Source organism: Dendrobium catenatum, unplaced genomic scaffold, assembly GCF_001605985.2.
Source record: "Dendrobium catenatum unplaced genomic scaffold, ASM160598v2 fragScaff_scaffold_414, whole genome shotgun sequence".
NCBI classification, from domain to species: domain Eukaryota; kingdom Viridiplantae; phylum Streptophyta; class Magnoliopsida; order Asparagales; family Orchidaceae; genus Dendrobium; species Dendrobium catenatum.
Window position 1 is genome coordinate 1,541,609 of NW_021318876.1, and position 11,489 is coordinate 1,553,097.

Consider the following 11,489-nt stretch of genomic DNA (forward strand, 5'->3'; position numbering starts at 1 on the left):
TCATCTCTTTTCTTAAATATGGTATTAGCTATTAATAAATCATAAGCTAAAGAAAAATCTAATATAGTTTTACCACCTTTATTTGTCGTTCCAAACCCATGGCCACTATGTATGCTTTTAAAATCATCTCTCTCTCTACCAACATGTCCATTTAAATCTCTTCCAATAAAAACAATCTTAGCATCAAGAACAATCTTTAAAGCTATAATTCTTTCTCAAATTCTGTTAATTTTTATAACATTATCCTTCAAACTTTTATCTATAATCACATCTACACCATTTCTAGTACGACTCCTACCCGAATATCATAGTTTATATCCTAAACCATTAGGGTTTGTTTGGGACGATGTCACTGCTGCTTTACTTTATAAAAAGTTATTGGATAATTGTTTGGGGCATTGCGGCAGAACTTGGCTAGAAAAAATTTGCGGCTCATATCTGCTTCCTGCGACCTTTCACTATCTCCTGCAGTCGACTGCGTTCCGCAGTTTCGATGGGCAAAAATGACGTAAATCCCCACTTGAAAATATTCGCCACCTTCGTCCCATCCGTCGATGCCTTTCGCACAAGTAGTCTCTTCTCCTGCTCTCCACCACCTCCTTCGGCAACTTTCTCCCTTGAAAGCTTAATCTCTTTTGACGAGTCCCACACCCCCTCTTCCTCCTTCGATGACTCTAACTCCTCCATCCATTAACCTAGGGTTTGCCCATATTAATTCGCCGCCGCCACCGCCGATGACAACAACGCAGAAGATATCGCCCGGAGATGGAGATGTCCGGCTGGTGGCAAAGCTTTGTGCCGTTTAAAGTGAGTGAAATTGATAGGAGCACGAAAATGGTTTTTGGAACAAGCCTTTTTGTGGGAGGAGAGGAACAGGAAGGGAAAAGGTTCGAGCTTTGAAGAGCAAAATGGAGGATGAGGCGATTGGGGTGAAATATCGCTGTTGCTTATAGGTAAAAAGAAGCATGCTCTGCTCGAGTAGTATTTCAGCATGTTTCCTATAGTTTTTATAATAAATATTAAAACTCATGTAGACCATTTGAGTGCAAAATGTAATGAATATTTTTTGACATGAAGCATATGCAAACTAGAGCAAATATTAGAACAGTGAAAACAAGATGCAATTATTTAGCTTTTGAGCTAAGCTAGAAGAGAATTGATCTGTAACTCAATACTTGCAGGTGTTGGGAGACATTTATGGTGATATCGGTGGCTTACTCTTCATGGGTTTACCCCTTTGAGGTTGCCTTTATGAAAGCAGTTGCAAAAGGTGGTCTTTGCATTGCTGATACCATCGTGGATCTCTTCTTCGCAATCAACATAGACATTCTTTGTGATTATTACATGACTCGAGAACTTAGATGCTTATTCGTGATCCTAAAAAAATTGCTATCAGGTTTTATCTTATTAAAGCAAACTGGTAGCTTAAATTTTTTTCTCATTTATTTTACAAATCATTACTCGTTTCAAAGCGTTAGCAGTGGACACCTTCAAGAATCAAAACCTTTAAATCTCCAAACAAATACTGTATTATGCTAATTAAGGCTTCGTTCTTTACTGTTTTCTACAAGATCATAAAGAAAAGCTTATTTATTTAACAGCTGATGCAGAGACCACCCTTGAGGAGCTTGATACAAACAGAATTTATATCATGGGTGAGCTTGTTGATCGGAACAGATGGAAAGGCATTACGATGAAGAAAGGAAATGAACAAGGGATCCAATCAGCAAAGCTGCCAATTGGAAACTATATCAAGTTAGCAAGCTCGCAGGTCTTTTTTCATCAACTGAAGTAAATCTTTATTCGCCTTTCAAAGTTCTCATCCTTTTATTATAGATGAAAATAAGCCACCTTCTACCTTTGCTAACTACATGCAATGACTGATACAATTCAAATTTTTATTTGCTTCTTCTTTGTCTACAAAATTTTTGAGTAAGAAGTATATTAGATAGTTTAGCAATGTAATTTAATTCAGCATATAAACGTTTAGAATAGAATTAAGTTTGCACAAATCAAGAATCTGTGGACAAGTTTGATTGAGTCAAAGTCCACATTAAATATATTTATTTTCTCTACAACAAGGAACATCCATAATGATGTTTAGAGAAATTATTTTTTTTCTCTGCGTGGGATTAACAGTCCTCGCCCTTGTTTGTTCGTAAATCATTTTCTTCCTTTGTTATTGAATCTTGGCGTTCTTCCAAGAGGGAGTTTTGGTTGTCCTTTGGTTGGTGAGACCTTGAGATTTCTCTTCACACATGCTTCAAGATCTCTTGGTGACTTCTTTGAAGATCATATTTCGAAGTCATTACCTCATTTTTTTTTATTTCTTGAATAAGGTAATTTTTATTTTAGTAATATTCTACGCTTTTTTAGTGGCTTTCTGACAATCTTAAAAGCACAAGTACAAACAAATGAAAAGTACACACAAAGATTTCTCCTTGTTGCAATCTTTCTTTTGAATGATTAATTCAAATGAATGTGTTTGATTTTTCACTCTTGATCATGTATGGAAATGTATTCAAATCACATGTTTTCTGCTCACCAACTATTGTGCCATGTGACCTACTAGAGTTGAACCACTTTAAACTTCAGAATGAAGAGAAGCTCTTCCAATGCTATTATCCAATCTATGGTTCTTGAAGAACTTGCCAAGGGAGTTGACTGAAACAGCACACACAGTTTACTACAAGAGGGGTAATAGTGCACCCACCTATCCAGCTGTTTTTTTTTTTTTCATTACATTCTTAAACAATGGTTAGAAGCATGCAAGTTGAGATTCCCCTATGAATTCTTTGTGATTGTCATTACTATTTTATGTATTTGTAATTGTATTGTGATAGTATTTGTGGTAGAAGGATTTTGCAGTTGACATATTAGATGCCATTCTTTATTATCTCTTTATCTCTTACATGATACGAGGACTTTTAAGTTCATATAGTTATCATTATCTTCAATACTATGTTATTTATTTTTAGTATCCTCAAATTGAAGGCGCTAATACATGCCTCGTCTATGATGGCTCACATCATAAATTGATTACGACAATAAAGATACATCAATATAAACTTTTAAAACACATGAAGGAATTATTCAAAATCTCAAAATAACGAAATAACATACATTTAAAAATAGATATATTAGTTTTAATTATATAGACATAAAATAAATATTAGGACTTCATGAGATTAATTGAACACAATGTATCTATACATTTTTTCATATTAAAATTGTAATTTAGATAAATATAAATAATTTATTTCATGATATATAATTGCATATTTAATTACACATTAAATTTTAAAAATTTGTTGGAGTTCTATTTTCATTATTAGAAAATTGTATTTATTATGAAATAATAAAAAGTTATTATTAATTTTTAGTGTATTTTAAAGTATGATATTACATTGTAAAAAAAAATTATAGTACTTTGATATTTAAAAGTCATAAAATGGATACAATTTTAATGTAGAATTGCTAGTTTGTTATCATATAAATTTTAAAAAATATTTGATATTTTAGCAATTTATTTTCATCACAATATATGTAAGATTATAAACGTAATTTGTTCCCATACAGTTGCAGCACAGCAGCTCGACAGTTATACTTTACAAACAAAATATACTACTTTTTATATAGCAACTTCACAACTCGACTTTTTGTACATCAACTTAACAACCTGCTTTACCGACAGCTGCAGCCGTCCCAAATAAAGCCTTAATCTCCTTAGCTTTCTCTCTAACCCATTTAGTTTTCTAAGAATGCACATAATATTTATCATCCTATGAATCATAATATCTATTAATTCCATTAATTTTCCTATAAGGGAGCCTATATTCTGAGTTACTATCCTAATTTTAGTTTCATGGACTAGCTTCTTTGCCCACATCCGCCTTTGATGTGGGAACCCTTACCTATTTAACATTGCACCCGAGCACCGATGCAGCGGCCCTTGACATTGTATTCAAGCCATACAGCGCGTTGCTTCCAGGGGACGCCCTAGCATTAACATAAATTTTTAAAAAAGATTCATGTCATTATTATTCGACAAGTTTTATGCTGGCTTTCGACTACCTAATGCAACCCTCCAGGACTTGGGACCTGGCAACGGTAATGTTAGGAGGAGGTTATAACCATGACAAAATAAATATTATTCTTTATCAATTAGGAGACTACAACACCAAATAATTACTAAACTTTGCTACAAGAGGAAAAGAATTAAAACAAAATACACCAACAAAGCTGATTTGTGGCAGATGAACTAACTGCCATAAGAGAAGGGCCCAAATGGACCACATTAAAAATATCCATCTTGAAGCTGGGTGTAATTTGCAAAGTGATAGTATACATTCTTTCTTTTTTCTCTCTTGGTATATATTATTTGGAACTTTTAATCTACAATCTTTATAAGCTTTTTAGTCCTGCAAAGGCTAACATTAGATTCAATATAAAGAGTATGGATAATCCTTATCCCCAGGACCCCAGCTACATGAATGCCATTAGGAGCGAAAATACTTGGTGGATTTAGATTATGTGAGTAGATGTAGTGTCAATCATAATCGTTGGGCTAACAACCTAAGATATCACCTAGTTAGCCTAAGATATCACTGATTCTAGTTTTCAACTAAGATAAAATGTTGATTCAATTTTTTTTTTTAATAAACCATATCAAAAGCAATTAGAGCTGCCATCATTGCATTGGAAGAAATGTTTTTTATCAACTAAAATATCTCCACTATTGTGCTTTATAGGATTCTGCAGCTTTGGGTGATCCATGAAGCATTCTGAGTTATTTTGACTAAATATTTTGCAAGAAGAATTTTTAGGAGGAATGTCATCATACTCTAACTTGTGTGAGTAGCAAATAAATTTGGTGTTTATCCAAATTTCTTTTTCTTAAGGGGAAGTAAAATTCGACTCGACTAGCATCTTAATCATTGATTGCCTTGATAACCTAACAGTAGAAGCATCTAACTGAAGCAATTTACAAAGATTGTATTAATAGAGTGCAAAATAAATTACAACAACAACAACACTAACACCAAGCTTTTATCCAACTATGTGGGGTCAGCTACATGAATCCTTTTTCTCCATTGTGTCCTGCTAAAGTTAAATTATCATTTAAATATAATAAAGATATGTCATTTCTAATATTTTCTAACCAAATCTTTTTAGATCTACCTCTATATTTCTTAACATAAGTCTGATCTAATACATCTACTTTCCTAATCGGGTCATCGGAAGACTGTTGTTTTATGTGACCAAACTATATAAGGCGACTCTCTTAAATCTTATCTTCCATTGGAGATACTCCAACCTTTTCACGTATATGCTCATTTCGTATCCTGTCTTCGATAGTAAAGCCACTCATTCTCTCTACCAACCTGAGCATCCTCATCTCTTAACACAACTTAATATTATGCCTCTCTTTTAATGGCCAACATTCTGCACCATAAAGCAATACAAGTCTAACAACAATCTTATAAAATTTTCCCTTAAGTTTGAGAGGGACTTTTCTATCACACAACAAGCCCGATGCATTCCTCCACTTCAACAATCCAACTTGAATTCTGCTGATAATATCTCCATCAATTCACAATCACTTTGAACAATATATCCAAGATATCTAAAACGTGTACTCTTATTAATGACTTGATCGCCTAAAGTCACAATCCCTCCACTAGAACTATTATTACTAAAATTACATTTCATATATTCATTTTTAGATCTATCAAACAAAATCCTTTAGACTCTAAGGCTAACCTCCATAATTCAAATTTACTTTCAACTCCCGCTGTAGTCTTATCAACAAGAAGAATATCATCAGCAAAAATCATACAGTAGGGTACAACCACTTACAAATGTCTAGTGAGAACATCCTAAGTCTAAAGCAAAAAGATATGGGCTTACGACTGATCTTTGATGTAATCCAACTAAAATTGGAAAATACTTGGTCAAACCGCCTTGTGTCTGGACAAGTAACAACTCCAGCATACATATCCTAATGACTTGAATATAAGCATTATTAACCCTTTCTTTTCTAGAACTCTTCATAGCACTTCTCTGGGAACTTTATCATATGCTTTCTCTAAATCAGTAAATATCATATGTAGATCCTGTTTTTTCTGTCTATACTTCTCCATCAAATCTCTCAATAAATGTATAGCTTTAATAGTAGACCTACCCGACATGAATCCAAATTGATTTTGAGAGTGCAAAATAAATTGATATGAAAAAATAATACAAATTGGAGTGAAAGATGTAACACCCCAAGATACACCTTACCAGCAAAGTAGAGTGCCACAAAAATAAACATAACTTTCATTCTCAACATATGATACTTTTATATCATTTGAATAGTTGCATAAAACATCAACTAACAATAACATCTACTGAATGAACGGAAGCAGCTAATTTCAATTACATCACAACAGTACATACAGAGCCATTAAGAAAAATAATGTTTCATCACATTTAAACAACTTACATGCCTTATAAGAAGACATTACATACACTTCTAAATAGAAAATCTAAAGTTTCCCACACTTGCCTAATCGATCTCCACTTTCTCTTTGCCGTTTCCTGTAACAACAACCAGTAAACAATAACTAATTAGTTATGAGGCTCATAAAATTATGCAAATTAAATAACAGTTCAAATTAAATTACAAGTATACATGCCTAGAACTAACAACATTTGCCTTTTTAAAATTTAATTTGCATTACTTCTTTGAAGATTTGTCTCCTCAATGCCTCCACCTTGCACTCTTTTCCTTTTGTAAGTAACCTACACAAATCATTTCTAAATCTCTATAGTTTCTACAATTATCATTTAAATAAATTGTATAAAATCAATTTATACTAACATCACAATTTACCTTGTAACCTCCCCTTTGCTCCCCTCTGCATATACGCAAAGGATCCTACAATACATTTGGTTCACTCTCTTTGGAAACTTTTATTGAATTTAGGAAATCTAAAAGATCTCTCTTCTCTCACAGCAGTACTTGCTTCCATCACTCACATGCTTTTATCTAGATTCCACTCAGCCGAAGACAACTCTGTAGAGAACCAATTCCTTTCTCTACTCTCTCATAGCCGCAGGTTCTCACAGCCCTCTGCCTTCTGTATTCCGCCATTTACAAGTCACTTTAAAGCCAAATCACACCAACAATTTTCTTACACAGCACAGCCACTTATTTTCAGCAATTTCCCCATACCTCCGTCTCCTGTTTGCCTGAAATCAAACCGAATAAAGGAGAGCAATTCTCTCACACAGCACCGTTCTTTCAGGATTTTCACTTCTTCCTTCAGACAGCTACAGCCTTCACACCCATCCGACCCCTTCCTTTCTGCCTGCTTGCATGATATTAAACCGGAATAAACGAAAAGGGCCCACATACAACAACTGAATTCCAATATTCTCATTCAATGCAAGCAGCTATTCGGATTATATACAGTTAAGTAAATTTTATGTTAAGTAATATATATATATATATATATATATATATTATGTTAAGTAATATTACTTCTAATATTAAAACTCCTGATTTCAACATCTATTAAGGGTAATGGCAAAATCCAAGTATCCTTCTATTAACTTCATCAAAATCTTTACATAAAAAGTAACTGTTAATATTAGATATATTCACTCAAAAAACAATTCAATTTTTGTTTACCTGCATTTTAGATATTACAAAAGGAGATTAGGAACCTAACCATATAGTATTTATGCATTAGCTGTTACTGTTTTGTTTAGTGTATATTCACTCCGCAAAACAATCAAAAAGAGTGATCAAATTATTTAGTGTATGCATTAGGAACCTAATCATATAGTATGTTATCCAATAGAAAAGTTTTGAGTAATTATATTATTTAGATAACTTAATGAGAACATGACAAATAATCATTTAAGTCGAATGACATAATCCTAAACCAAATGCGGATCGAACATGAATCTCTAAACCATCTCTGTATTTGGAAAACTTACTAATAAGGCCGAGAGGAAAATAGAAGCGAATTCAGAGATCTCTTTGGATAATATGAGAGCTAGTTTATCTTTAAAAGATGATGAGAGTTATTGATACGTGGTTACAAGCCCTTGCTAAAGATGCTCGAGGAAATTACAGAATTCAGGGAGAATTGATTTAAGTATTGATATGAAAAATAATACTAATTGTAGTGAAAGGAGGTTCCGTGGAGCAACAATTGAATATCTGGTGCAAGCAGGTAGCGGCGAGATTATGAGTAGCATTAGGAAAGTTGCGAGTGCGGCAAACTAAATTCAAGAAAGTGAAAAGGAAAGGACTACCGACCACATAAAGGAGGGTGAATTTTAGCATATATAAATTTATTTTTCATAAATGAATAGCATTTTTGGCATGAGGGGGGGCTGGGGATTGCCAAGCTAGTAGGATGGATGACAAATAACTGGTGAACTAATAAAACCAGCTAAGACCTAATAACACGTGACCCAAATTACTTGGTGCAGACTCAATAACACATTAATAAAAAAATATATAAATCCTCATCTCACATGAAATTTGCGTCCAAATACTTGATGGAGGATCCTAGTTAGATCAATCTATGCTCAATGCCATGACTATGACAATGACGAGTATGATAGGTAGAATCATGAAGAAAATATTCTGTGCGGACACCGGACGGGAGAACCGCTTGGTACCGAGCGTACTGATGCTCGGTACTGCTCAGTATCGTGCTCGGTATCAAGCGCGGTACACTTTTGAGGTGATGTGGCACATTTTTATTGGTCTCTGGACGCTGTCCAGACTCCGCATGTAATATTTGCCAGAATCATAATGACCTGCATCACATGTTTATTTGCTTTATTTTAGTGTGCTTGCTTTTCAGAATCCTTATTCCTCCTGTGTTATTATACGCTATTTTTACCGTCTCTTCAATTTGTCAGATCTTTTCATGTGTCTGCTTAACTGGGCTGCACTAATGTTTCTTTTCTATATTCATTCCCATTCAGCTAGTAAGCCGCCGTTCGCAAGAGGAGCTGCTGTCTCAATTGCCTTTATTTCTTCCTGCTATCTTTGACGCATTTGGAAGTCAAAGCATGGATGTTAGAAAGGTTTGAACTTGTTGCTTTTATTTAAATAACCATACATATATTGATGTAGGATACATTTATTTTGCTAAGGACCCATTTCAATTCTGAACTTAAGATTTAAATAACCATCCATGTTACTGGTCTGGATCCAGTTTTTAATATGTTTATACAACTAGTTTCTGGTTGATGTGCAGTGTTAGTGTTCCACTTTTCACAACTATAAATTGATGGGAAGATTTTCCGATGTCGCATTTTTATGCCATGATATGAATGCAGAAGGCATTAATTTCATATTGCAATATTGATATGTTATATTAAAAAAAATAAAAAAATATTGCAATATTGATATGTTATAGTAGTATTTTGAAAATCGTGGTTGCCCTCTTACAATAATATTTATGGATTTGGTTCTTCGGGATCCACTATTTGTGAATTGTTCCCTTGTGGTCAATATAGGCTTCGTTTGGGACAGCTTTCTTATTGCTTTCTAAAATGGATTTCTAGTACAAATTTAATTTTTTTTTTACTAAGAAGCCATTTTAGAAAGCAATAAAAAAGTTATCCCAAATGAAGCTATACTTAGGACTGCTGGTATCTTTTACAATTTTCCATCTACAGTTATTTTGTGATTACCATATGGTTATTAAATTTTAATCTTTACTGACCTATGCATTTAGCTGTTCTGGTACCTTTAGAATATCCAGTCACCTACCATTTTCCTAGAAGACATTTTTTAATTTGTATTTTGTCCCTCCAGTGCAGTCAGATTTCTAAGTTTATTTCTACTGCCGTTATTATAAATTTATGCCAACCGGTCATGAGAATTGGTCACTATTTGATGTATATTTTGCACCTCAAAAGAAATCAGACTGCTAGTTTTATGCTTTTTGGACGGTATATGTTACTGTTTTCTTGATGTAATACTTAAGTTCTAATGCCGTGTTTGTGCTTTGTGTGACAAGAGGATAGGGAAAATGGCAAATTTCATCTTCATTTTAACAAGAAACTAACCTAAATTTTGCAGTTCAAACAACTAAGGTTTCGTTTGGGGCAGCTTTCGTACTGCTTTTCAAAATTGCTTTCTAGTACAAAATTTTCAAATTCAAGAAATTTTTGTATTAAAAACTGTTTTAGAAAGCAAGAAGAAAACTATCCCAAATAAAGCCTAAATCAGATTCAACTCGAACTCATCAATATAATATTGATCCATAGTTGGAATATTTTTCGTGGTCGATCAAGCCGAGTAGTGAATTTGTGAATCCTTGACATAGAAATTCTGAACCGCATTTTTTTTTTCCCTTTTTCTTGCTGATTATTTAATTCCACAATGATTTTCTGAAGAATCCTTATCTCCGCCATTCAAATTGAAATCATTCTTGATTGTTTGTTTGGATTTTCTTCATGGTGTTGTGTTCTGCTTGGTAGATATCTACATCTTGCTTGGCAAATCATTCTTACCATACTTGGAGGGACTAAGCAGTACACAACTCCGCTTATTTACTATATATGCCAACCGTATTTCTCAAGCGAGGTCCATTGCTACAGGTGAAGCTAAACATGGCTGAAAGTATCTACTCTTTCATCATCTTCTTCTTCTTCCTCTTATTTGTTTGTACCGTTATATGAGGCTGTTGATTCATTGTTGTTCATTTGTATGGTTCAATGGGCTTTTCTGGACGAGGAAGCTGTTTTCTTTTGTTCAAGGGTGTTTGTATATGATTTGTGTGGCCGCCGTAAAAGTTGCAAGTGTGAGCGAATGAAATCCTTGCATATTAGTAGCAATATGTAATGCTAGATAAACCTCTTCCAAGTTTGTTTTTGTTTTTATAGTATATTGGTAATGCAGAGTTTTATTCTCAAAATTTGGTTTGTTCAATAGTGTTGCTTCAGTACACATATTTACTATTACTTATTCTGTGCGGGCGCTGAACGCTGTCCGAAGACCAACCAAAATGTGCCACGTCACTCATGTGCTCGGTACCATGGTTTGATACTGCTGATGTGGCATAAACTAATTAGTTTCCTGATGACGTTCTGCGACCAGCCTCCGTACAGAATAATTTCTGGGATTATGAAGAAATAACTTATTTAGAGAAATCTGGTTAGTTCCTTTAACATAAGTCTGATTTTCTTATTCTAGATCATATTTAAGATCACTGGTTTATTTGATGGCTGATTTATTTTTTTTGTTTTGGATAGCTTTCTTACCGCTTTCTAAAACAGCTATTCAATGTAATTTTCTTTTGAAATAAAAATTTTTGTAATAGAAAATTGCTTAAGAAAACCATCTTAAATGAAACCTTATCCTACAATATAGTTCGGAAAAAGGTTGGTGTAATTCAAAAGGCTTGTAAGATTATGGAGAGTTGTCTTAGATGATTTGGTCACATAAAATATTGGTCTTTTGATGATAG

At 33.7% G+C, this 11,489-nt stretch overlaps 1 protein-coding gene across 5 annotated transcripts; it reads left to right on the plus strand.

The window, feature by feature from the left end:
* Positions 1–314: 314 nt before the first annotated feature.
* Positions 315–10,937, plus strand: LOC110112109 (tRNA (guanine(9)-N1)-methyltransferase-like). 5 transcript variants are annotated; one of them, XR_003700488.1, is made up of 5 exons: positions 315–1,396; positions 1,602–1,791; positions 2,573–2,697; positions 8,995–9,096; positions 10,501–10,937. XR_003700488.1 is itself a non-coding variant. In XM_020844206.2 (4 exons), exons 1-4 carry the CDS (start codon positions 1,198–1,200, stop codon positions 10,549–10,551), a joined length of 522 nt encoding a protein of 173 aa, XP_020699865.1. In that variant the 5' UTR covers positions 318–1,197; the 3' UTR covers positions 10,552–10,937. The 5 variants fall into 5 exon arrangements, 2 of the variants coding, with proteins under 2 accessions (XP_020699865.1, XP_020699866.1); XR_003700489.1 differs by having other exon boundaries at positions 317–1,396; positions 1,602–1,771; positions 2,596–2,697; XR_002304991.2 differs by having other exon boundaries at positions 331–1,396; positions 1,602–1,771.
* Positions 10,938–11,489: the final 552 nt, after the last annotated feature.

What these genes read in the sequence shown, in the direction of transcription:
- LOC110112109 (XM_020844206.2), top strand. Translation starts at nt 1,198, where the DNA reads ATGGTGATATCGGTGGCTTACTCTTCATGGGTTTACCCCTTTGAGGTT. An exon ending in TCAAGTTAGCAAGCTCGCAG is followed by an intron (nt 1,772 to 8,994) that starts GTCTTTTTTCAT and finishes ATTCCCATTCAG; the next exon opens with CTAGTAAGCCGCCGTTCGCA. An exon ending in AAAGCATGGATGTTAGAAAG is followed by an intron (nt 9,097 to 10,500) that starts GTTTGAACTTGT and finishes TCTGCTTGGTAG; the next exon opens with ATATCTACATCTTGCTTGGC.